Source organism: Bufo gargarizans, chromosome 3 (assembly GCF_014858855.1).
Source record: "Bufo gargarizans isolate SCDJY-AF-19 chromosome 3, ASM1485885v1, whole genome shotgun sequence".
In the NCBI taxonomy this organism is placed as follows: Eukaryota; Metazoa; Chordata; class Amphibia; order Anura; family Bufonidae; genus Bufo; species Bufo gargarizans.
The window spans coordinates 497,579,015-497,606,775 of NC_058082.1; the positions used below are offsets into that span (position 1 = coordinate 497,579,015).

Below are 27,761 nucleotides of genomic sequence, written 5' to 3' on the forward strand. Positions count from 1 at the left end.
TAAAAAAAAAAACACCTTTTATTAAATCAAGTGTCAACTACAATGCACAATACTTTTTGCAAAGATATCGACAATATAGGTTCATACAATTCCTACACAGTTGCAGCCGGGCTACCTAACAAAGACTCAATTATGGAAGCAAATAGACAAGAGCTGCAAGACAAACTGAAGGTGTAGAATTCTGAACATGTGCATAAAAAGTCCCATGTTGAATATCAACAGCCACCAAGTCCTGATGTATCTGATGTACCGACTATCCGTACAAGTCTTCACGGTCAGCAGAGTACACCTCTCCTTCCTGCAACAAGGCGAAGTTCAAAAAGTGCGATGGGCGATGAACCTCATGATAAAATTCCTTGGGGTTAGCAAGTTGTAGTTCATACTTCATGTTGGGATCATGTCTGACACCTAGGTGTTAAAGAGACAAAAGTTGAATAAAACCTTTAATAACTTACATTTCCACTGAACAGAAAGATCGTGCAAGTACGAAAACTTACCCATAAAGTTGTAGTTCCAAGATGCCTGAGCTGGTACCATGAAGAAGCCAAGGAAACGATCAGACAGCAGCATCTGCACTCTTTCATAATGAGAAGGTAGATAGCCTTTAGGATTGTTCCCTTTATCAGTGTTCTGCCTTCCCCACTCATAACCACTGGGTGTAAGCTTGTAAGCGGTCAAGGTGCAGGATCCAGGAGTGAAGCTGAGGAGACAATGCGTAGTCATGTCAGAAACACCGCAATTCTATTATGCTTCAAAAAGGCAGGGGAAAAAAAAAAAAAAAGGGGGGGGGGCAGGAAGAACAAGTGGAAAAACTACAAATGGCCTTTCCATAAAATGACTAACCATATTATATTTACCCACACAATTAATTGAATGTATCAAAGACTACAAAAAGGGAATTCACATCTAGTTACCTGCAGGTTATAATTATAGTTTTCTCTCCATCCCAAGCTGGATTGTCTGCCATGACTTTAGCATGAGTGGTGACATCTTGTGGTGACAGCTGAGGAGACTCATTTGGTTGTGTGTGCACCCATCCTAATGGTTCCATTTCCTGAAAAAATGCAAAATTAATGAAAAATCATTAATAAAAAGGGGGAAAAACCCCAAAGAAACACAAAATAAGCAGTGCCCTGAACCTTGAATTTACCTTTAGATACTCATGTTGAGGCAGTTGATTTGGCAAGTGAACAGTCTGGTGAGTTCCCCACTGTGGCACCATCACAATGCAGCGGATTTCCTTCACTTGAGGGTTATCAGGCGGGCTCACACCATACAGATAGCCAGCAATCTTTAAATGATAAAAAGGTCCAAACAGATATAAAGTTATACAACAGGACACAGTTACAAAAGAAATCATTTATAGAAATAAATCAGGAGGACTGACATCTGTTCTGCTGTATTACAATTGACCCAGTACTCACATTTATGTAACTTGCCACAACAAAGACAGCACCCATTATACAGCAAAAACATACTGAAGCATAAAATGGTTCTCTAAAAAATAAAGTCATTGGAGAGTTCGTAATTGCCACTTTGTGGCTTCAAAAAGTTGCAAGCGGCACATGTACTGTTGCACCACAATATGCGACTTTTTGAGCTTCTTGACACATTTCTAGTCTGGAGAAGCCCAACGGGACTTACAGCAAAAATTGTTTTAAGTTACAGCTCAAGTCTACACCAGCCCCCAAGCTGGTATAGATTGTTAACTTTCTTGTACATGGAAGGCCAGAGATGCACTTATTTCATTAACACAGGAGTTTCAAAAACATGCCTCTTAAATTAAGTGCATCTCATTCCAGCCCACAAGACTGGAGTATGGGGATGCCAGTCTTGAAATCTCTATCGATTACATTTAGGCAAAGATTTTAGGTTTATTTATGGATTGATTATGAACTACTGCTAGAAATAAAAGCCTGTTTAACCCCTTGGTATGTCCCATAAGTAAAGTTATGATCTGGTTAGGATACATGAAGAGCTCCAATTTCAATAGTCAAGTCTATCTGGTGGTAGCACGTACCTGAGCTCGCAGGTCAGAAATGCAGATGAATTTCTTCAACACGTTCTTGGGCAAGATGTAAGTGTAACCAGTCTCCTTGATATCATCAGATGACACATAGATGTGGTTGGTTCGAAGGTGAAGGTTTGCAGCAGAAATTGCTCTGTATAAAAAAATAAAATCAAGATAAGAACCATATTGTTATACCAGTACTGGCTGCCTGATCCATATTTAAGCAGGCATTTACTATGGTTTGCCTAGGAGGACACACATTTGTATCCAAAACTGGTGAGACACCTGTAGACAGCAGTTTATGTTCTTGCCTCACAACAGTACAAAGCAGGATTCAGGTTTAGCTGGATGAAATGCCTTAGACACAGGCGAGGTGGAGGACCTTGGGGCTCCATTTAAAAGAAAGCACATCATGAGAAATGAGCTATTGTTTAAATCACGTTTTTTTACGTTGTTTTTCATATTTGGCACTTTTTTTTTCCCATGTCACTATCTATAGTTAAAAAATAAAATGGCCACTAGGCCTAATAGGTCACAATTTCCTGTTCTGTACAGGTAACTTTCCAGTAGCCATTATTATTAGCACCACAGGCAGAAATACAATGACAAATAACACCTCTATAAAGATAACACAAGATCTAACAATAGATGATATCACAGCTTATCAGCTCACTCTAGACCTCCGCATAAGGCCTGGATTTCTGTGTACTGGAAATCCTACCTAAACTATGAATAAAGCCCACTCAACACAAAAATAAATAAATAACAAAAAAGTGTAAAAACCAAGTCTATGAAATTGTAAGTCAGCTGCTTTTTTTTTTTTTTTTAAACACACAGAAAAATGATCATCACATGCAGCTATATGATATAAAACAGACAGAGCTTGTAATATCCACCAAAAATCAGATCCAAACTAATCAAAAACATATGACCCCCCCCCCCCCCCCAAGCAAACCGCTAGCTATGCATAAATGCAATTAAAGCAGGGTCCAGTCACACTGGAGGAGACTAGTTCCGCTTTCAGATCTGTTACACTACAGTTATATTACATAAGGGCCAGCAGCATTCCAGCATGGCAAGTGCACTTACAACTGCAACCAAGCAAAACCGCTACAAGAGTTTCAATGCAAAGTTACAAGATCTACAAATCTTTACCTGACACGCCACTCTGTCTTAGAAGAGAAGGTCTGGGTCTCATAGTTGCTGGTGGTAGAGGTGATGATTTCATCTCCATGCTTGTTCACTGTACGCGTCTGAGTTGCAGTGAGCTGAGATTGTTCTTTTGTCTGCTTCTCAATCTCTGCAATCTGTTGCCTCTGCTGGGATGGGGCAGATATTTCCATACCCAATATGATATCTCTGATTTCAGACTGTGTTAAAGAGGCCACATTTACACTGAAGAGAGAAGGGTGATGCATTTTGGTTAAAAACAGGTCATCCAAGAGACTCCAAAAGTACAACCAACAGTAAAATTCCAGGTCTCCTTTAGACTCATCTGGACGCAGATAATAAAGCAATGCTCAGGTGTTCTTATACATTGTTATACCATTGTAGGATTGTACATATTGTCAGGCATCTGATGGCTTACCTGTCAGGGGAGGCAGGTAAAGGTGTCAAACCCTTTTATGTTTTAGATAAGATATAAGGGTAAGTTCACACAGTTTTTGGTGCAGGTTTTGAGGCAGATTCGAAAGGAATTGGACTTCTCCTTCCTGCTGGATCTGGCTTTGATGAAAACCATGCAAGAAAATCTGCCTCAAATCCTCCTCTAACAAACACTGTGTGAACTTAACCTAAAGTTGTCCATACACATTAGATAGCCGTCAGCCAGGTTCGTCGGGCATTAATCCAATGTGAATGGACATCAAGCAGCAACCCATACTTGAAAATAAAAAATGTTAAGAATATTGTTCTTACTTGTTCTTCTTGCCATAGTCTGCCAAGATCAGATCCTTTAGCTGAACTTCTACCTTAATCCATTCCTCATCAGTTAGTGTGGGCCAGATATGGTGAGGCTCAGTAATTGTAGTCTTGTCTGGCTTTAGGATCACCTTTGCACGGTCATTATTCACATGCAGTGCTCTCAGGATCAAAATGAGCCGAGAGAATGCCTGAAAAACAAGTGACAAGAATCAGAGCTGTGAAAACTTTCATCTACTATCCCATGCTACAGTATGACATTCTCTGCCACATTCAGTCCTTTTTGAATAAATGCCAACAGAAGTAGTCCTAAGTACCGTGTATGAAGAGATTGTCTTCAGCCAATCATCATAGAGATTGAAGAGAACCATTTGTGGCTCTGTGGCCTTCAATATCAGGTCTCCAAACTTCTCCACTTTCAGACAGGCCTGGAAGGGCAACTGCAGCTCAGATCCTTTGATGACAATGTTAGGGAAGTCCAGTAAATGTACCTAAGGTTCAAACAAGGAGTAACATCAGATAAGTTCACAAACAAATCGTTATTTTTTTTTTTTTTAGGATTTTAATAGATGAATTCCTCAGCATAGGTCATCAATATCAGAGTGGCGGGGGTCCGACACCCGCACCGATCAGCTTGTTGAAGAGAAGGCCAATCTTTCCTATACACTTTAAATAGGAAGGAGCTGTCCCATAGAAGTGATTGGGACGGCTTCTTGCTCGCTGTCGATATCTCAACAAACAATGGAAGGCAGCTTCTCTTCAAACAGCTGATCAGTGGGGGTGCCAGACGTCGGACCCCCATCGGTTAGGTCATCAATACTAAAATCCTTTAAAACCCCTTTAATAACTTTTACAAAATGTACTGGGGAAAACCCCCCACAAATATCAGATGTCTCACCTCAAGAGGATCCAACATGCCCTTCCTGGTGACAATAATTTGCTTGGGCTGCTCCTCTACAGGCAGTGAACGGATCAAAGCAGCAACTTCTTCTGCAGTTTTCCACTTGGCGAGCTACAAAGGATAAATGGTAAAGTCAATTTTTATTTAAAATGGCAGTACATGGGACAATGTATTATGGGAAGCAAGACATTCAGGGCTTTGACCTCAATGTGCATAGATCATTTTCAAACACTTTTGGGGGACATCATTTTGCCAGGTTTATTACTTTACGACATACCTGACCCAATCGCTTCTGTCCTGCCCACACAGATGTGTGAATAATCTTCAGGAAAAGCTGCCCTGTCCTTGGGTTAAAGATGAAAATTGCTCCATTGATAGGTTTGGTTGTCAAGTTGCCTTCAAAGGTCTAAAATAGAAACAGTAATAGACAATGTTAAGAAAACAGCAGATATTTTCTATTTCATGCCTTTAGCTCTAAGGCCATACAAATTTAGAAGAATCGTGGAACATGCTGTACCTTGTGAATGGTTACTCTGTACACATTGGTATCATCCACAAACCAGATGATCTGATTGGAGAAGAGTTCACCGTAGTTCTGGGAGGACAAATATGGCTCAGTTGGCTCTGAAGAATACAACTGCAGTCCTTTACGGATGCGCTCACGCAGCACATACAAAGCAGGGTTAGCTTTCATGATCTTGGCCATAGCTTGCTGTATCAGAGGTTTTCCTCCAGGGAACCAGTTTCCATAGGCACTAGCAATAAAAAGTGAATCTTTCCGTTACACCCCCACACGGTAACACTTAAGGATGGTTTGTGTGCAAAATGTGAAAATAAAAAAAATAAAAAATAAAAGTCAGCAATCTTTTCTTACCTGTGGAGGTTATAGGCCAGGTCTATGGCAATCAGGACACCAGTGGGTGATGGGTAAATACTCATGTTATCCGTAGTGTAGTCCAAGAACTTGGCACGAGCATATCGCTCAATATCATGAGAGTCATAGTCTCCCCACCTCAACTGGATATCAATCCAGTACTTCTGTGTTGTGGTGCTGTCCATCACATCCCTGCAAGAACAAACAAAAGGTAAAGAGGCTGTACTGGATCCAAAAACAAACAAACCATGGCTGCTTCAAGAAACAGCACCACGCTGTTCCATGAGTTGCTTATGGTACTGCAGCTTCTCTCAATGGAAGTGAAAGGGATGAGTGGAATTGCCACTCATCCCGAGAGGGAAAAAAATAAAAAACTACATACTTTGAATCGGCAAGCAAAGATGGCCGAGACACATTCCACTTGTAGGAAGCAAAGAGCAGGATATCTGCACAAGATGAATTCATCTTATACGACTTCCTGGGGTGGATGGTTTCCTTCTGAACAGTTTCAATTTCTAGGGCATCAAGCTCTTGATCAAATACCTGAAACACAACAGTAATAGGAAAAGTCAATATGGTAAGTTTCACAATGGAGCATTTAACAAAATGGTAGAAGACATCTTAAAAAGGGTTTTCAAGGACTTTGATTCTGGCCTTTCTTAAGAAAACTTTGGGGGCCTGACTGCCGGCACCAACACCGGTCAGTTAAGTGACAGGGTAGGTGCTGCTCAGGATAGCAGTGCATGTCTTCATTGCTTACCAGGCACAGCTCTGCCACTAGACATCCTTTACAATTATGCATTTTTCTGTTCTCTACTTAAAAAGCTCCAAGTGCCACAATCTTGTCTATAGCGATCTCCTTCAAAGCAGGGAACAGGGACTTGTTTGAGCTTTGGAGTGGGTTTTGCTCAGTCATGGTTAAATTTTATATCAATGTTATATACCCAGAAAACCCCTTTAAGTGTTAGTCTGACTTACCTGACACAGATCCATGACAATGCTTTCATGGATCTTCTGCCACAAGTGGGCCCTGAATATCTGAATCAACGAGATCTTTAGTGTTGGAATTTTGCCATGCATGAAAATGCCAGTCAAATCCAATTGCACCTGGAATCCAACATACACCTAGAACGCAGATGCAAACTGTTAAACATCTTAAAGCCAGCAATCATGGGTACTTTAACATTCATTATTACATTGCTTACAAACTTACATTGGCTCTGTTGATTGTGGGTGACCACCACAAAGTAAATCTTCTGTTGGGAATCTGATTCAGACCAGACCTCTGGGCATTGGTCAGTTTCTTCCACTTCATCGACTCTTCAAAGCCACTGGCTTTTTCCCTGGTAACAGAAGTATAAAAAAACATTAGGCTCTGAAGAGCAGAAATATTTTATGTACACGACACTGAAGCTGCATATTAACCATTTATACAAATGGTAAAATTGGCAAATACAAAAAGGGAACTATGTTTACAAGGCAATCATAGTCCCCTGGCCATCCACTGTACAGAAGGGCACCACATGTCGGTGAATTGAGCAGGCTGCAGTGCCCTGCAGTTGGGTGTCAAAGAATGATGCTGTGGGGAAAACAATCGATCCCCGAAGATTTAGGCTAGGGCTACACAACGACATTTTGTCACGCGACCATTATTATAATGATAGTCTATGGTGTCGCACTGCGACATGCTACGACGCTCGCAGAAAAATCCAATTCGGATGTCACACGACAAATATTGCAGTGTAGTTGTGCCCTCAGGTTTGAACGTGAAGTCATTCTCAATAGCCAGGGAGGGAGTAAAGGGAGAACGGACTATGAATAGTTTGCATGTTGTAACCCCCCCTTTAAGGAGGAGTAGAGGAATTGAGCACTTAGCGAGGTGACAAAATTGAATGGAACGTTGCTTCACTGCTGATTAAAAAATAAATATATTTCCTGCATAACTGCAATTATAGATTTGAAGTATTTTGTAAAGAAATGAAGATTTCCTACCAGAAGAGACCCTCCCAAGTCGGGAAGTAAGTGCCCTTAAACAATGTATGTTCCAGGATGCCTTCCACTCCTCCAAGGGCCTGGATCATGTCTGTGCGGTAGTTATTCAGATTCCAGAGTTTCCCATCGTGTCTTTGATGTGTCCACCAGAATGGATTCTGTTTCAATACCTGAGGATGAAGGGGCCATGGTGATAAGACTGCATGCACTATGCAAAAACAGCCAAAATAAAGAGAACTTCATTATACATTACCTGGTATTGTTTGAAATCCGTACGGACTCTCCAGCCTTTGTCATAAGCCAAAGTGTGCCTGTCCTTCTGGAAAAGTGTGTTGATACGTGGGATACCCCTATCCCATGAATCCTCCAAGTCCTCCAGGGTAAGCCGCCTGAAATAAAAGTACATCAAATCAACTCAAACTGCAGCCACAAAATGTGTGCCTGTAGAACTATGGAAGGTTTAAAAAGTACCTGTTCTGAGCAATGGCTTCCTGCCTCTTCAGAGCATATTCAGCCCAAACTCTTTGAGAATCAATAAACTCACTCTCCCATGGCTGGATGTAGCGATACAAGTTAGGGATAAGCTGATCCTCTTCATGACTCATACCAGAGCGGAAATGGGTGATTCCAACATCTGTCTGTTTTGACCACCTAAATAAATGAAGTAAAAGAGGGAAAGAAAATGAATATGATTCGGATTAAAAATCTTTGTCAATTTGTCTTTATTAATAATTTTAAACCACTGTCTTTGTGTAACCTTGAGTTTATCTAGTAGCAGGATAAGAATTTTCTCTGTTCTGTCAGACAGCTCGCCCCATGGGCTCTTTACTCTGAACTTATATATAAAAAGGTATAGCTCATTTCTTAGAATGTGGCTTAAGTAAGTGCTTATGACCTTTTAGCAATAATTTTTTTTTAAATGACCGGCACAAAGTACGATTCACTCAGCTAGTTAACTCTTCGTGACTGAACGGCTCAAAATTTCTAATAAAAGACCAATTGAAAAAATGATTTAGCCCAAAATGAGTAAAATACAATAACAAAAAAAAAAAAAAAGTGTTTATAGCCTTTAATAGCTTGTTATTATTTTATTACCTGAGGTCAGATTGTGGGATAAGCACGTGTCCCATAGACAACATCCCTAAACCACCAAGCTCCTTGGGAGTGTAGAAGACCACAGGTGGGAACCGACTTGGCATTTTGGAGTTCAGCCCAATCTTAATTCTGGTTTGAATTTTGTTCTCACATTTCACCAAAAGATCGAGCAGCTCCTGAGTATTTACCACGGCCTCCCGGAAGTAAGTCATCAGACCAATCAATGCGGTGTTCCACTTGTTCACAATCTAAGACAGACATTGCAATGATCAGTGAAAGACATTTTAAATTTTGTAACTTCCACACATTCAGGTATTTTAATACCCAAGTAAAACCTGAACCCAAATTTAATTAAAAAAAAAATCTATATATTAAATTTGGTTTAGAGAGGTTGTCCCATTTTGCTGTTTCCACTGTGTGATGGGACTAAGTGTCAACCCCAGGTAGCTGGGCTTACAGAAATAGTTGAGCAAGCCGGAGCTACGCTGTTTCCTTAACTCCCATTGTGGTGAATGAGAGTTACAGAAGCAGTGTAAACTATTCTGCTATGCTGTTTAAGTAGCTCCATTTCACTAGAATGGGAGTTAAAGAAACAGCAGAGCTCATGACCTGCTCGGCTATTTCTATAAGCCCAGCATGGGGATGTGACGAGAAACTGATTTTATGATATGCTGGCAATTTTATTCTGTTTGTGAGTATAATAGAATCACTGATTTTAACTATATCGAAGGTACCTCACTATTGTGTGATTTTTGATACTCTACAGAGGAGCCCATAGAGGTCCGGTTACACCAATATATGGGAGTATTGATGTCCCGTGTCGAACTATGTGGATGATTGCAACAAAGGATAAAGTGTCAACGGTGTAGCAATCAGAGTGGCTCCAATAACGTATGTGAAGTATATAGCATGTGATCACTGTAGCCAAACAAAGCCAGGAGGGAAGAAGCTGGCACGGCAGAGGATAAAATAGGCGAGTAAATGTTCCTTTACCATTTTATGATTTGCCCTACCTGGAGGTTATTTGAAAATAAAAACTTGGAAAACCCCTTTAAGATGCAGACATCTGTACAAAGACATTCCAACACACAAGAGTAATAAAAGCAGAATACTTTTCTCCTAGTCCCATGTAATGGACAGTATACTAGACAGTTAACTAATAAAGCTGCTAGGGAGAATTTTGTGCATACAGCACTTATTGCAAACGGCAAAGTTGAAATTTTATACAGTTAAACACTAACCTTGGTAAATGTTGTTGAACCTGATGCCATGAGAATCTGACGCACTCTGTTGTGGAATCTCTGCATAGATTCATCATCCACCCGCAAGAAACACTGGGCAGTCCGTTCTTTGGTCACCTACAAAAGCAAAGTCCTCAGTAAATTGGTTCCTAGAATAAACCTGCCAACTGTACTCATACCTAACAACTTTGCTTACCTCATTCTGTAAATTCCAGACCCCATCCTTATGAGTGAATTCCTCATAGCTTGTACGACACTTGGGAAGAATTCGGCATTCAAAGCCACACATGTTGAACAACAGGTTAGGATTGTCTTTGCTGTACACAGACACAAAACTGTTTTCCCATTGTACAGTTGTGACAGAGCGAGGCAAACGGTTCTTGATATCCCAGAAAACAGCACGACCACTAGAAATAAAATACAAAAAAGTTTGGTGAATAAATTACAGCAAAGAGAGAGGAAAAAAATAAATGTAAAAAAAAATAAAGACCCACAACAAAACTTACAGATTGACATCATGCTTCATGAGACGCATCCTGGCATCTCGTGGCCAACATTTCTTGTTATTGTAGCCCACAATGTTCTCATTATTGGGATCCGGATGCTCAGTAAGGTATCTCTGAATGAGATCTCTGGCCTCATCTGCTGAAAACCTGGAGGTAAAAGGACACGTTAGCCACTTAAGAACGAAGGTCTAAGCAGATCTTATTAAAACCACTGAACACCACACTCACCGGAAAAAAATATGGATGCGATCAATGTATCTGCAATACAAGCGGATAGGATGAGCGGATTCTGTGGCCACGTCTTGGAAGCTCAGGAAGTCATTTGGCATCTGAGGTGGACCAGCCATCTCACTGGCTCTGTGCAATCCCAGAACCAACAGGTCCATCACCAATCCATAGTATTGTACAACAAAGGAAGCAAATTGCAGACCACGGATTATGCCGTAGGAGTTGGTGTGATTCATGTCCTGCACAAATCAAACAATCATTCACGAGATGTCAAAACTGTAAGATTAAATCTACGCTACTTAATCTTAACTATATGACCACAAAAGTAATTAAAATCTGCAAGATCTCTGTATTCAGGCCTTACTTTGTAATTGATCACCACGTTATTCTTTGCAGTCATGTAATCAGCAATATTGTGATCCACAATCAGACGCAGGAGACGATTCAGCAGTGTCAAGTCAATTTTCTCATACATCTTCTCAAACCGCGATTCCAGCATCACATTGCACTCTCCTTCAGTGGTATCCCACACATCTTGCAGGTTATTAATGCCTAAAACGCAGAGTTTCATAAAAGGATAACATTACGGCAATGAAATAATAAAAAAAAAATATTATCTGGAATGTACAGTGCAATAGTAACAAATAAACTTTATTTTCTTAGGTACTCATGCAAACTAGCAGTTACCATACCTTGGCACCATTTGTACACAAGCAATGGAGGTGGCTCTGTATCAGCAGGCTTGATCCAAGGAGGGAAAAGACGCCTTTTGTCAGCTTCATACCAGAGGTACTGATCCAGGTAAGCATCTGTGATCTTCTCAAGGGGCTCCACGTCATAAACTGGAACCAAGTGACTGTAAAGATCCATGAATTCGATTCCCACCTAGAAAGAACACATTTACCATGATTTCAGCATAAATAGCACATCTAGATTTAAAGAAATTATCTGTGTCTATTGTGCCAAGGAGATTTGGCTTCACAAGAAAGGGCTAGGACATATTATGCACCAGAATTGCGACACAAATTTGGTCTCAAACTAAGGCAACAAATAATTGCCACAAATCTAGACAAAAAGTACCTAGCCATGCACCAAATTTATCATACAGCCTGAGCCACTGTAATAAATATGGTGCAGGCCTAGACAGCCTAAATTTACCCCACCTACAGAATTAGTAAATCTTCCCCACTGGGTTTCAGAATAACACTAGATTCCACAGTTACAAAAGGGATAAAATAAAGACAAAATGGGATATTTATTAGCTGCCCAAACAAAAAGATGTTGACAGTTACCAGATTCAGGACAGGAAACTCATAGCACAAGAACATGGCTGGCGAGTTCAGCGCAAATGCAACATTTTACCCTGGTATGCTGATATTTTTTGCCCAATGATTTAAAAATAAAAATTTAACATTACCTCCTTGAAGGCTCTTTGAGTAAGCAAGTGACGCTTGATCCTAGACAAGGCTTCATGAGGATTGTCATACGCTTGTTCAATTAAGCCCAGTTCTTCTCTTTGGGACTGATTGAGACGGGACTTCACACTAACACGGAGGGAACGCAATTATAAAGTCTCCCCCAAAAATTACAAATACATTATTATTATTTTTTTTAAGTAATACATCCCTATGGTCATTTACCTGTATGCCTCTTTTAGCCTCTCCAAGGCCAGGATGAGCAGTTTGGTATCATGCTTGTATGAGAGAGGAGGAAATGGAATAGGAGAAAACCTCCTGCTCTCCAGCCAGTGGACGGTTGTGGTGTACACAGCTACAGCCTCTTCTGCAGTAATGTACGGCCCATCCTGCAAAGCAAGATAAAGATTAGCAAAGACAGGACACATTTAAAAGGGGCTATCCAATAGAAATGTATTGGTACTTAAATATTGCCTACTGAGCAAATAATGCGCTCCCGTTTTTTTTTTTTTTAATATGCTCCCTGCACTTCAGGGATCATGAGCCGTACATTGTGCATGTGATACTAGCCTGGTTACAAGCCACATCACATGTGTGAGACTTAATCTCTCGCCACAGTGCTTGCAAGAGATTTATTCTGATGCATGTGCTGTAGGGTGTAACTAGGCTAGGATCACGTGCACAATGTACTGCACATGATCCTTGAAGTCCAAGAAGCAGATAACTGCTTCAGGAGCGCAGTACGGGTCCAGTAAGCAACATATAATAAAGTACCATTAGAAAAATGTATACATTTATAAATTAAGGGCAAGTGCTCACTTTCAGGTAGTTGTGCTGCCTCTCTTGCTCTGCCTTCAGGTAAAGTCGTGTCAATCTGCCCAGATTCTTTTTGCAAACTGTTTTGTCCACAGTTGCACCACGGCGAATGCGCTCTCTGTTGTAATGAGCAGTATTTGTCCACCAGTCAGCTTTAGCCTTCACATAACGCAGAATCATATTCTCAATGGGTGTAGGTAGACCTGGCACCTAGAAGAATTCATATCAATAAATGCAGTTAAATACATAACCATTGTAAGAAAAGAAAAAACACACACTATGAACATTGAGGCTTTTGCACATTTACAGTAATCTGGAATTATTATTTTTAAACTATTTTCCACTCACTTTCCAAGGAATGTTTGCCTTCCAGCATCTCCAAGCTTCACTCAAGTGCTGCAAAATGGTCCTAGCCTTGTTCTGCTTGATGCCTTCTGGCATCATGTCCAGGATGTCATGCATGACAGCTGCTCTGAGTTCCAGATCAAAGTGAGACTCTACTCTTTGTTTAGTCACAGTTTTTGCTACTCCTTTAGAGTGTCGACCTAAAAGACCACCACCACAAAAGAAGTCAATTAATTTAAAAAAAATAAAAATAAAAAATACACACCACACAAGCATACAAAGCAAGCTGACAAAAATGACTGAAGTCTCAGACCAGGATTTATAATCCACTACAATATTAGATATACTTAACCATTTTGGGCCAAAAATTCACTCAGAACTTTGGACTATTAATCCCTTCATGCTGCAGTGATCTTCTGGTTTTTCACTTTAGTTTTTTTTAATTCATGCCTTCCTGGAGCCATAACTATTATTTTGAAGTTCACATAGCCATTTGGAGGCAGTCTATGGAAGATTTAGTGCACTCCCTATTAAGCCCTGCCAGAAGCAAGGCTCACTAGGAGCTTTGCTATGGCAAGCCTTCAGAAGGCCGAGGCAGCCATAGAAACCAAACATCTCCCTCAATCTCCGTTCAGGCCCTGGAGTGCAGCGCTCACGGAAAATAGATGCAAGGTGCCGTGGTCACAATCGATGGGATAAAAAGGTTTGTGATCTGCGTTATTGCTAATCACAGGTGCCTGCTCTCTAAAACTGTGGGGCCCACTCATAATGCTGAGCAAGTGCCATCTTTAAACACCTGGCATAGGGTGTGCCTAATGTGGTGAATGGGCTAAATAATTACATTTATTGGCCCTCTACTTGGAACAGGAAAACTGTCTTAGTTGCCTGTAGCAACTAGAGGTCCCCTTTAATTTTTTTCAGAACATTTTAAGTAATGAAAGGGGAGCTCTGATTGGTTGCTATGGGCAACTAAGACCATTTTTCTGCCAGACAATTTTGATAAATGAGGCCCTCTGTCTTTTTCTATTAATTTTGGTACCTAAACGATGGATCATCTTATTAGATACATCTTAATTGTTGTGCTAGTCTCCATGAATTACCAGTTTCCTGAAAGCCTGCAATTTTTATTATCTGGTCAGCCAATAACATTTCTTACTAGTACTTTTGAGTGTGGCGCAAAAGTACATAAAATACAAGTCACATATACAAGGTGGCCTAATGACTTGCCCTCAAATTGCCTGGCGAGCAGATTTCCAAGCCATCTTTCCAGCAAAGGGGTGATTCCACGCATGAAGAACAGCCAGACTCTCCAGCCTGCTGCCCAAAAGCCACAACCAGGTCCTTTTCCAACAGGGCCCTAAACACAGAGAAAGAAGAAAAAAAAAAAGTTTAATTCTAACACTAATAGAAAATCATTCTGGCGAATATTCCCCTTAAGAGCAGCACTCACTGTATTAAACCGGTAGTAGATGAGATGCTTCAAGTCTTTGCACATTCGGATTTGTCTCATGAGTTTATACTTGTATCTGTACATGCCAGTGAGCTGCCCAACATGGGCAAAGATGTACTGCAAACCATCTGACAGCTGTTAATAAAAGCACAAATATTTTATATAATAATTCTGACTGACACCATCATGGGTTACTAACATTATATGAAACCTCTTCTAGCGTTCACAGCTAAACAATTAGTATGAGCAGAAATTGAATATTTACCTGGAATGCGTCCACATTTCCCAACCTGTATTGCACATGGCTGTCCACAACAAGTTTGGTCAGACGTAGAACTTCTCGGCACAAATGAAAAGCGTTGCCAAACCGAGACTTCTTACGTTCCTATACAGAAAAAAAATAAAAATAAAATCTAACTAAAACTTCTATTCCTAGCTTCTAAAGATAAAAAAAAAAAGTTCTTGAGAACCTACCTTTGTGGTCAGGGTTTTCACAGGTTTCAAATTGAAATTGTAGTCCAAATGAAGATAGTTCAGGTTTTTTCTGTGGATCAACAGGTTTAACATGTTGTAGCCCTGCCGACACACCTGTAGACCGACTTCCACCCAGTCTAGTTTCGTGGACTGGAAGAACTTTGTGGCTTTGAATGAACGGAAAAGATACCTGAAAATACAATTGGTATATTGATGATGAGGGCAGGGATAAAATAAAAATTAAACAATTTAAGTCCATTACATTAATAGAAAACTGATTTGCATACCTCTTCTTCTGCGCTTTGGGTGGCCTGTGCTTGAGAGCATTGAGGACGTAATATTTCAGAAGTTTTTGGTAAGACACTCTAACCTTCACTGGCTGGCCGGCAGGACAATGCTCACGATACCTGAGGATTAATAATTATTTTTATTGTATAACATGTATTATGATTAACATTTTGAGATACAAATCAGATCCTACAAGCGTCACACACTTACCAGTTCTTTACAAGTGGGATGTCAACAGCCCGCCGTGTTCTACCAGACCGGAGATTGAAAGGACGGGGAGCCCAAAGTAATGCAATGCCATTGGCCGTGTTGTCTGAATATAGAGGTGTATCTTTGAGGAAAGGCTCAACATATTCAGGGAGCTCAAACTCTTCGTCATCCTCCGGTAAAGGTTCTAGGCTCTGAGGACAAAAATAAAAATAAATGCTCAACATATGTGCATTATGAAAAACTTGCGATAAAGTTATAAAAACACAGCGGAAAACTGATCAAAGCCAAAGTTATAGCGAAAGTAATGACCAGAGAACAAGAACACAATGAGCCCACGCATTTATATAGGACCTTTGTAAGGCTTGGGGGACAATTTCTGAGCTACTAGCCTAAGTGGCACAGGGCTAAACTGTTTCAAGCTGCCATTGTTAAAGCAGTGGGGGGTCTGCTTTATAACAGGTACCTAACTATAGATGAATTGTAAAATTTACCAGCAACAGCAGCATGGTAACTATAACTGAGAAGACAAGTTCACTGAAATGACCAGGTTATGATAAACATCAGAAATTAAAGGGCATCAGTCAGCAGATTTGTATCTATGACACTGGCTGACCGGTTACATGTGCACTTGGCAGCTGAAGACATCTGTGTTGGTCCCATGTCCTTATGTGCCTGCATTACTGAGAAAATTATCACACCTGGCTCTGTCAAAGTGGAGGTGTAACGGCAATGCCTCCATTGCTCCTAGAGGCGCATCTGCATATATTAAAATAAAATTTCCCAGCAATGCAGGCACATAGGAACATGGAACCAAGCGCACATGTAACAGGTCAGCCAGTTTTATAGGCACAAATCTGCTGACAGATGCCCTTTAAATTAACATTTGAGGTGGCTTACCTTTACAGAGTGTCTGTGTGAAATGGGGTTAATGAGGGGATCAAAGTAGAAGGCTGGAAGGTCAGGATCCTCTGTTTTAATGAATACCACGTTTGGTGTGTGGTACCTGCAGGTATGCCAAAAGAACAAGGTTAGCAGCTTATTCACTGAATCGATCGAAACGTCACATAACACGTGGGATGGCATCTTACCAAGTCAAATGCACGTGATGAGGCAGATTGTTGTACAGATAAGGGAATGCAATCTTGTATTCTGTGCGGATCGGCTGGCGAATAATGATTTTATTGATGTCATTGAATTCATTCCAGTCTTCATCCCTGAAGATTAGGTGGAAAAAACAAACAGGCAATCGTACAAAAAGCAAAAGACAGAAAGTGAAAACCTCAGCGGTAAACAAGCTTTCACTTACTGCAAGTTAATGTCTCGAACCAAAGGCTCAAATTTGGGACCACCAGGAATCGCCATATTAAGTGCCTTGGAGGTGAAGAAAGCTTTCAAGTCAAACAGATAGAAGTAGTTATCATCTACCAGATCTGTGAGCAGTTGATTGGCCAGGCGGTACAGTGTAGACATCATTGGAAGAGTGAACTGCCAACGCTGGTATGTTGTACCATTTACATATCTGTAAGGAAACCCCCCAAAAAAGGATTATTTAAGATTTAACAATTGCAAACCTCAGATTAAACATTTAAAAAGGGGGAGATCTATCAACAGTGTGTAAAGGAAACTGGCTTAGTTGTCCATAGCAACCAATTAGATTGTTTCAGTCATGTTTTTTTTAGATACTTTGGAAAATGAAAGGTGGAATCTGGTTGCAATAGGTAACTAAGCCAGTTTTCCTTCACACCAGTTTTGAGGAATCTCCTCTAAGTTCCAGTAGATGAGACTGAATGAGTCTTACTTTCTGTTGTCCCGTAGTGGCTGATGATCATAGAACCAGTCCATGACAGGAGCATCTTCTTCATTGTCCAGCTCTAGTTGAATGGCTTCCAGAGGCTCCACATCGAGGATGTTATCAGCATAATCCAGCGGTGGTTCCTCATCATCAAAAGGAGGAAACCTCATGCGTTTGAAGTGCCGTCTATCCCTCTTTTCTCTTCTCATCATAATCCACATGGACCTGTGAGAAAATAAGGAAAATCATAGTCCAACAAGTTAAATACTGAAAAATCCAGTGTAACTAGCATAGGGTGGCACCGGGTATCAATATATGAACACTTTTGATACCTTGATTGCGCTATTGTGTAGAAGTTCAGATGAGAAAACATGGCACGCAAAATACATACCATGTTCCCATCAGCAGCCCACATGGAGAAGGAAGGAGTGCATCCTTCCCTTTCCACTGTGACACAGCCAGCCACTGCCACCAATTAAAATGCGGACTGAGGAAGGAGAATGGTGTGACACACAAGCGGAGGGTTCCTCTTGCTTCTGATGAAACGCACTGTGACCAGCCAGCAATATAGAGGACTCATTAACCCCTATGTTGCCATATGACGGAGGTCAATTTTTATTGCGAGGCACATGGTATTATTACTTTAGTACCTCCATGTGCCTTACAGTAATAGTAACTGACCCCATCAAGTACCTCCTCACATAGTAGGTAACAGGAGCTACTTGATGAGGTTACTTACTACTAAAGGGGTTATCCAATATCAAACAGACCCCCTCACACAGAATATACCTACCCCACTTTGCGTCGCTGCTTCTCCCTGTACATGGATAAAAACATCCGGTGTCGGGGGAGCAGCCAATGGCAGGCGGGGACAAGCCTCCCTAGCATCGCAGGTGATGCTGGGGGGAGGGGGGGTGTTTGTCCCCTCCTGCCATTTACTGCCCCCCCCCCAAATGTTTTCATCCGTTTACAGGGAGAAGCAGCGGCGATGCGGGAACCAGGAGTGGCGCAAGTATATTCCGTGTCAGGGGCTCGTTTATGATATTGGATAACCCCTTTAATATGAGGCACATGGGAGGTCCAAATTGATATACCATGTGCCTTACATTCGTAGCAAGTAACCCAATCATGCACTCCACACAGCACTAACCGCATGCTGCCCATTATGTGAGGAGGTACTATTAGGGTACTTTCATGGTATTGAGTTCATCCTAGGGGCTCAATATCTGAATAATATATATATTATCAGTTTTATCCCAATGCATTCTGAATGTAGAGCATTCCGTTCAGCATGCATCAGGATGTCTTCAGTTCAGTCACGTACAGGTTTTTGGACGGAGAAAATACCGCAGCATGCTGCTATATTTTCTCCGCCCAAAATTCCAGAGCACTTGTCTGAATGCATTTTCCCCCACACGCATAAGGTCCAAAAAAAAGTGGGCGTGGCATGCCGGGCCATCTCATTTACCTGTTTTAGGTGTAGAAAATGGTCTAATGGTAAGATAGCAAGGAAGCGGTCTTACATTTAGAAGCAGCGGTGGAGCCAAAGTTACATAGAGGCGCTGGCCAGTCAGGGCTTTATTAAGAATGGCGTCTAAAACGCAGGCCTTAATTAATGTGCCCCAAAGTTTTGATTTGGTATCGAGTATGGTGATAGTTAACTTAGTTTTGGGAAGAAAGGGATGCAAATGAGCTCTTAACAAGCTCTGCCTCTAATACCACCAGATGTAAGGCAGCTAAGTCAATGTTCCTCCTGACAGGTCTGTTTAATAGCTCCATGCATTCCCCATGTAACAACAATTCTGGAGCATCTATTCTTATTACTCTATGTTGTGCCATTCCTTTATTATTCCTGCTAGAAGTTATTAATAATTGCTAACAGTCTGCAGTAAGGGTACAGAGGGGAGATAAGTTGGGGATGGGATTGGATAGAGTCAGTCTGTGCAGGTACCCCCCCCGTACCCTTACTGAAGGCTAACACCAATTGATTCATACCTTCTAGTAGAAATAATAAAAGGAACGGTACAACATAGAGACATAATAATAGATGCTCCAGAATTGTTATTACATGGGGAATGCAAGTAGCTATTAAAATAGGAATGTCGAGAGGTGAAAGGTCCTCTTTAAAAGGGAACCCGTCACCAGGATTTTGTGCATAGAGCTGAAGACATGGGTTGCTAGATCGCTACTAGCACATCCGCAATATCCAGTCCCCCCATAGCTCTGTGTGCTTTTATGGTGTAAAAAAAACAATTTGATACATATGCAAATTACCCGAGAGGAGTCCTGTATGTGAGATGAGTCAGGGACAGGACTCATCTCAGGTTAATTTTCATATGTATCAAATAGTTTTTTTTACACAATAAAAGCACACAGAGCTATGGGGACTGGGTATTGCAGATGTGCTAGTGGCCATCTAACAGCCCATGTCCTCAGCTCTATACACAAAATCCCGCTGATAGGTTCCCTTTAAGGTGCTCTTCCCAAGGAGAGATAGTACCCACCAAATGCAAAGTTTTGAAGTGTAAATTCTGGTATTGTGACAACCATAAACGAGCATAGATTTCTACATGAGGAAGAGCGATACCAACATACATAGGGTATGCTACGGTGATCTGCCTGAGATGAAAGCAGATGTAGCTGATGAGATAAGTGAACAGTCATACCTTGCAAACCATGTGGTTAAAGCAAACAAAAGATATATACTGTATATAATTTAGCTTTATGGCCTTCATATTCATTCCCAAAGAAAACCGCTGCTCGAGGGCTAACCACTTCTTACCCCCATTGTGATATGTAGACCGGCTCAATAACCCAAGGAATCTCATTGACAAATGAAATGGCTCCTGTAATGTGATACAGCACTGGCACATCTCTGATCTGCTCCCATGGCATGGGCATGTTTTCCAGCAATTTCAGCACTGCGTGAGGCATGTATTTCAAAGCTCTGAAAAAAAATAAAAATACATACCATACATTAATATAATGCAAAATTACAAATCTCCTAATGTATAAAAGGTATTTCTCCAAATACACTAGCTAACCATTCGCTACCCGCTTACCCAAGATAGACTCTCTTATCATGCCGGAACTTTCTGTTGGTCATGTCTCCATGGTCACGGATGATTTTACGAACATGTTCCGGAGGCATGTCCTCTTTCTGGGCATCCACAAACCCAAATTTCCTTTTCTCTGCATAACGCTTGGCCTGTAGCTGCTGCCATTTCCGGGCTATTGAAGTACATTAGGGAGGAAATAGAGGATTTAGGGGGAAAAATTTTTTCACACCAAAGTAGACAAACAGTCCATCAATAGTTCATTCTCACCTTTCTCCTGCAACTTCTCTTCAGACATGTAATCGGGTGCTACTGGTGGGGGGCCAGGCATTGGGGGTACCCCAGGCCTGTATGGAAACACCCCAGCCATGGTGTTTCAAGCTGAAAGACAAAAAGGAAAAACAGACCTAGGTCAAGAGAATGGCATTAAAGTGGTTTTCCGGGAGTTTTTTTCCCGATGACTTATCCTTATCCATGGCCTAGGTGCATCTCAGCCCCATAGAAGTGAATGAGGCTGAGCACGATACCAAGCATAGCCGCACTCACAGGAGTGCTAGTGCCTTCTCAAGAAGGGACCCAGGTGTCAGACCCCCACAATCAGATACTGATGACCTATCCCAAAATCCCGGAAGTAACAAAATAGGGCTTTATTTATTTTACTCACTTATATGGCGCTACTATATTGTGCAGCGCTTTACAGACATTAGCATCGGGCTGTCCCCAATGGAGCTCACAAGCTAAGGTCCCTATCAGTGTGTCTTTGGCTTGTCGGAGGAAACCGCAACACCCGCGCAAACACAGGCAGAACATGCAAACTCCATGCAGATGTTGTCCATGGTCGGATTCAAACCTAGGACCCCAGTGCTGCAGGATACCAGTGCTAACCGCTGAGCCACCGTGCAGCCCATTGTGACATTTTTGGGGTTATTTGTGCAAAAAAAAAAAAATGTTATATTTAATTTTTTCACAAGTGACTGTTTCTTAAAAACGTGGATGGGGAAGTAGATGTGGTTAGCCTGTCAAGGGATTTGTCAGAATTAACAAGTGGGACTCCAAAAAGTCTCAAAATGTGTTGCAGAGTGGTATAGAAAGTGGAGTAATATCTGAAGACAGAATTGTTAGACTTGGGGTACTGTCACACTAGCGTTTTTCCTTTTCCGGTGTTGAGTTCAGTCACAGGGGCTCAATACAGTAATAAAACTGATACATTATCCTAATGCATTCTGAATGGAGAGTAGGCCTGCACAATATATCGCCAAAGCAATTGCAATTAATCGCAATCGCCAACCCAAAAATGCTGCAATTATATTACCATATTTTTCGCTTTATAAGACAGTGCGCCTTATAAAGTGATGGTTGACTTTTTACATGGTTGGCACGGATGTATCGCCGGCCGCTATACTGCACAGCGCGGCCGGCGATACATCAGTTACAGTGCGGGAAGGGAGGAGGGGCTGGAGGCAAGTCGTTATTTTAATGAACAAATGTTCTTCTATTTATTCTATTTATCTGTTCTGTGCAGTGCTATTAAGAAAATGGCAAGTTTAGTATTTTGTACTTTTTGCAGTAATGCAAATATGTTATTTAGGGCTCTTTCACACCTGCGTTCTTTTCTTCCGGCATAGAGTTCCGTCGTCGGGGCTCTATGCCGGAAGAATCCTGATCAGGATTATCCCAATGCATTTTGAATGGAGAGAAATCCGTTCAGGATGCATCAGGATGTCTTCAGTTCAGGAACGGAACGTTTTTTGGCCGGAGAAAATACCGCAGCATGCTGCGCTTTTTGCTCCAGCCAAAAATCCTGAAGACTTGCCGCAACGCCGGATCCGAAATGAATGCCCATTGAAAGGCATTAATCCGGATCCGGCGCATTGCCGGATCCGACGTTTAGCGTCCCGGCAGCCATGGTAAAGTGTAGTGGGGAGCGGGGGAGCAGTATACTTACCGTCCGTGCGGCTCCCGGGGCGCTTCAGAGTGACGTCAGGGCGCCCCACACGCATGCATGACGTGATCGCATGGACAAGTCATCCATGCGCATGGGGCGCTCTGACGTCATTCTGGAGCGCCCCGGGAGCCGCACGGACGGTAAGTATATTGCTCCCCTGCTCCCCACTACTACTATGGCAACCAGGACTTTAATAGCGTCCTGGATGCCATAGTAACACTGAACGCATTTTGAAGACTGATCAGTCTTCAAATGCTTTCAGTTCACTTGCGTTTTTCCCGGATCCGGCAAATGGAGTACACGCCGGATCCGGACAACGCAAGTGTGAAAGAGCCCTTAATTTAGTAAAAGATGTTTTATTTTGAAAAACACTTTGCATTTCAGTTCTTGAGTTAAGCATAACTACATGTCAGCATTATCAGTAATTTGAATGTGCTTTTGCCTTGAAAATCCAAGCAAATAGACCAGTGTTTCCCAACCAGCGTGCCTCCAGCTGTTGCAAAACTACAACTCCCAGCATGCCCACACAGCCTTTGGCTGTGTGGGCATGCTGGGAGTTGTAGTTTTGTAACAGCTGGAGGCACACTGGTTGGGAAACACTGAAATAGACCTCTAGCACAATTCCCTTAAAATATTGCATCGCATACCGTTATCGCAATTTTTAGGGGCCTAATCGCAATCGCACAAAATTCCCATATCGTGCAGCCCTAATGGAGAGCAATCCGTTCAGGATGCATCAGTTCAGTCCCTTTTACGTTTTTTGTCTGGAGAAAATACCGCAGCATGCTGCAGTTCTCTCTCCAGTCCAAAAAAACGGAACACTTGCCAGAATGCCGGATCCGGCATTGATTTAGATTGAAATGCGCTAATGCCGGAGCCAGCCCCAAGCGTTCCAGCAAAACGGATCCAGACCTGCGCAGACCTTTAAAAACGAGAAAAATAAATACCGGAAACGTCTCACAAATGCATCTGTTTGTGTCCAGATTGCCGGATCCGGCGACTGAACTGCCTGCCGGAATCCTCTGCCACAGGTGTGAAAGTACCCTTAGGCTAGTTTCACATGTCCAGGAAACAGGCTCCATTTGTGAGCAGTATTTCACCGACCTGAACGCTGCTCCTAAGAGGTAATCTCCCAACATTATAATGATTCATGATGTTGTTAATTTCAGTCTCATCGCCGATCTACTGAACTGCAGTCACTGCCTTAGGCTAGTTTCACACTAGCGTTCGGCTGTCCGCTCGTGAGCTCCGTTTGAAGGGGCTCACGAGCGGACCCGAACGCTTCCGTCCAGCCCTGATGCAGTCTTAATGGATGCGGATCCGCTCAGACTGCATCAGTCTGGCGGCGTTCAGCCTCCGCTCAGCAGGTGGACACCTGAACGCTGCTTGCAGCGTTCGGGTGTCCGCCTGGCCGTGCGGATCCGTCCAGACTTACAATGTAAGTCAATGGGGACGGATCCGTTTGAAGATGCCACAATATGGCTCAATCTTCAAACTGATCCGTCCCCCATTGACTTTCAATGTAAAAGTCTGGACGGATCCGCTCAGGCTAATTTCACACTTAGCTTTTTTTTGCCAATATAATGCAGACGGATCCGATCGAACGCTAGTGTGAAAGTAGCCTTAGAATTCACAAAATCATAAATTATAATGTTGCAAGGTCACTTAACAAGAGCAGCGTTCAGGTCGGGAGCCCGTTTCCCAGAATGAATATGCTGTTCAGAAACTACCCTTAAAGGAGTTGCATGGGATTAGAAAAACACGGATGCTTACTTCCAGGAACAGCACCACATCTGCCCACAGCTAGTCCACATCCCCATTCAGGTTATATAAAGTTATCCCCTAACTATTAAATTAGCGGGGGTCCTTCCGCTGAAACCCCCACCAATCACAACAGAAGCTTGATACCACGTGGTGCCCCCCCAATGAATGGAGTGGCTGGTTGGACACGCTTCCTGGTGGAGATATCTCATGAGTACCCCTTTAACTAAAGCTGTGTTAGAGTGTTTTCAAGATTATTTTTTTAAATGATGCCCTATCCTTTGGGAATGAGCCTGCCTAGCAACGCAGAGGCTCGCAGCCGTCACATCTTGCTATTGATCACCCCCCCCACCAAGAGCGACACGGGTGCTGGGTGAGTATAACCTGTATGTGGTGCCTAGGCATTTCAGGGGTTGGATAACCCCTTTAAGTGGTTATCCAAGTTCCCATTATTTTTAGGGGGGGGGGGGGGGGGGGCAAACAGCGGGGAGGTCGTTAAATTATACACAAACATTTATTATTTTTTAAAAGGGGGTTGCCTCACAAAGAACTTATTCTTAGGGGGGGACGGGGACATGTGATCATTGAAGGTCTGACCACTGGTGCCCACACTGATCACAAGTGCCTGTTCTCCCGTATGAATGGAGCAGTGGGCATGTCATGCACGCTATAGACTTGCCGGAGAAAGCTGAGCCATTGTACAGTTGAATTGAGCAAAGGGGCACTTCATTCAAACAAGGAACACAGGCCCCTAATTCTCGTGATCGGCTGCGCGCGCCGCCCCCCCCCCCCCCCCCCGACAATCAGACACTTATTCCCTATCCTGTGGACAGGAGATAAAAATTGTCTTCATGGGACTACAACGTTACACTCCCCTTCCCAGAGATCTGTCTAACCCAGCACTGTATCTTCTCTGCCAGGCTGCGACAACGTTCTGCTTACAGTGGGGTAACCGTATGCCGCACAGGACCACTGCAGCTAATCAGTGGCCTCAAGCTGTATACCACGGAGACCAGCGACTGGCTGCAGAGGTATATGGCCACAGCTAGGGATGAGCTTATTTCTGTTTTCAGGTTCGGCGTACAAGGATCAGGTTCGGGATATCTAAGAATTCCGTTATGGATTCATAACTTATGGTTCGTGGTAGCGGAATCCATACTGGAATTCTTAGATATCCCGAACCTTGTACGCTGAACTTGAAAACAAAATTTCTCTCATCCCCAGCCAAACCATCACAGCGGTATTTTTTTTTAAACTGCCTCACTGCCACTTGCACCGCCAAGATTAGATACACCTTTAAAGGGGGTTTCCAGCACCTAGAATATTGATGGTGTCTCCCCAGGATAGGACCTCAGTATAAGGTCGGGGGGATCCCACAGCCTGCACCCCTCCCCCTCTGATCAGCTGCTTCTTATAGCCACCAGCAACAACACATTGCACGGACCCTGTGCAGCAGCCATGCTGGAGTACTGCCGCCCGGCTCCGACTCTGATGAACGGAAGGTGAGGAAACCCGGCCCAGAGCGCTATACAGCAGCGATCACATAGTACGTGCCGGAATATCCATGGGAAACTATACGGTGCGATTGTGAAGCCGCACGGACGACAGGATGCGGACACCCAATGAATCCCGCACTTTAGGCCTGAAGCCTCTGCCCACACATGCCCAGGAACAAACAGCGGCAAAGTTTAGATCGCCTAAGAATAAAACGGCAGCGCTTTCTGCTGCGGCACCAACCTGCTCCGCCGCCTCCTCAGTGCTTATCGTGCAGATCCACCACCCGAACAACTACGACTGCGGATCACAACGCAGCGCACACGATACGTATGGTGACCCGGATGTAGAAAGAAGCCACTCGACGTCAGCACGCCAACTGCTCAACCAATAGGATCACAGCGCGCTTCCGTGCCAGGAAATGACGAAATCGGAAAGAGGCGCGGCCTGTGTTCTCTGGGTTAGGTTGTGTCTGATTTGTGTACTATTTTCTGCCTGCAATCCTATTGGTAGGTTGACTGTGCGGCTGTCTCTGCACCAGTGACCTTCCGGGATGGCTGTCCTGCAAAATTAATCCGCATGGCATGCTGGGAGTTGTAGTTTAGCAGCAGTAATTTGAGAGCTATAGGCTGGAGAAGTCTGGTCTGGACAGTACAGCAGAGAGGTGGCCAAAAGGCGGGTGCTAGTTGGAGGATTCACAATGTCCTCCTTTCTATTTAACCCCTTAAAGGGCTTCTGTCAGCCCACTAAACCGTTTTTTGTTTTGTTTACTAATAATCCCTATACTGCGAGCTCTGAATACATAAGTTAAATAATCATTTTGGTTCAGTAGAATTTGATAAAAAGCTATTTTTAAAATATGCAAATTACCTTGCTACCAGCAAGTAGGGCGGCTACTTGCTGGTAGCAGCCGCATCCTCCGATCCTAATGACGCCCCCTCCCCATTGTGATTGACAGGGCCAGGGAACGGAATCGTTCTCTGCTGGCCCTGCCTGTTTGCATTCAATATCTGGCGGCCGTACCTATCTTCAATCTGTGCAGGCGCAATGTCAGTCGTTTATACCAGAGTGTCAGCAATGTGCTGATACCATGGTATACCCACTAGACGCCAACAAATTTTCAAGGGGAGGCGGGCTGGTCTCCCGCAACGCCCTCACCGCCTTTGACCCCCCCCCCCCCCCCGCACCACCCGCCGGCATCAAATCATGCAGGGGTGCAGGGGGGGGTTCAAAATCTTGATTTTAGGCACTCTAAAGTTTCTGATCCCCGCGGTCAGGGACCGCTGGGGTCAGAAACTGCAAAAAGCGCAGCAAACCACAGGTCTGAATTGACCTGCGGTTTGCTGCGATCGCCGACACGTTGTGACAGGATGCCGGCTGAATGATTTCAGCCGGCATTCTGTTCAGATTAACTCCTGGGGTGCCGGAATCACTATTTAAACTTAGGACGTACCGGTACGCCTTGAGTCCTTAATGACTCGGGAAATAGGGCGCCCTGTGTCCTTAAAGGGTTAAAGGGAACCTGTTACCTTGGTTTTGCCTATAAAGCTGAGGACATGGCCACTAGCACATCCGCAATACCCGGTCCCTATAGCTCTGTGTGCTTTTATTTTGTAAAAAAAAAGATTTTATATATATATATATATATATATATATATATAAGGCAAGTAAGGAGCCCAAGGGGCTGTTACCAACCTTTCAGGAACCCAACCACGCCCACTGTGAAGGAGCCCAGCACAGCCCCGTGTTAAAGATGTGTGAATTTTATTCAATATTTTGTATATCTAGGATTGTAATAAGTTAACTTTTTCTACTTCCAAGTGCCCACCCACCCCCCTCTTTGTTTCAAGATTGGAGAAGAGAGGGGGGGCAAAGGGCTGTGCTGTGAGAGGTGTCTGTTTTCTCATCCTTGTACAGGCGTCCCAACAAGGGAGCTATATAGACTGT

The 27,761-nt window shown here is 42.9% G+C and overlaps 1 protein-coding gene across 1 annotated transcript; it reads right to left on the minus strand.

Moving 5' to 3' along the window:
• Nucleotides 1–26,185, minus strand: PRPF8 (pre-mRNA processing factor 8). Its single transcript, XM_044283872.1, has 43 exons — nucleotides 26,058–26,185; nucleotides 20,885–20,995; nucleotides 20,621–20,789; nucleotides 20,341–20,505; nucleotides 17,565–17,783; nucleotides 17,073–17,285; nucleotides 16,855–16,980; nucleotides 16,664–16,769; nucleotides 15,767–15,957; nucleotides 15,556–15,675; nucleotides 15,269–15,458; nucleotides 15,060–15,179; nucleotides 14,795–14,929; nucleotides 14,572–14,701; nucleotides 13,348–13,544; nucleotides 13,003–13,209; nucleotides 12,409–12,572; nucleotides 12,186–12,312; nucleotides 11,461–11,653; nucleotides 11,133–11,320; nucleotides 10,769–11,007; nucleotides 10,541–10,687; nucleotides 10,231–10,441; nucleotides 10,035–10,151; nucleotides 8,794–9,041; nucleotides 8,170–8,349; nucleotides 7,952–8,087; nucleotides 7,699–7,868; nucleotides 6,920–7,049; nucleotides 6,685–6,831; nucleotides 6,089–6,249; nucleotides 5,707–5,898; nucleotides 5,350–5,587; nucleotides 5,110–5,238; nucleotides 4,830–4,943; nucleotides 4,249–4,422; nucleotides 3,929–4,122; nucleotides 3,167–3,406; nucleotides 2,021–2,162; nucleotides 1,151–1,291; nucleotides 915–1,054; nucleotides 498–700; nucleotides 1–408 (listed from the first exon to the last, which is right to left on the minus strand). Exons 2-43 carry the CDS (start codon nucleotides 20,982–20,984, stop codon nucleotides 254–256), a joined length of 7,008 nt encoding a protein of 2,335 aa, XP_044139807.1. The 5' UTR covers nucleotides 20,985–20,995; nucleotides 26,058–26,185; the 3' UTR covers nucleotides 1–253.
• Nucleotides 26,186–27,761: the final 1,576 nt, after the last annotated feature.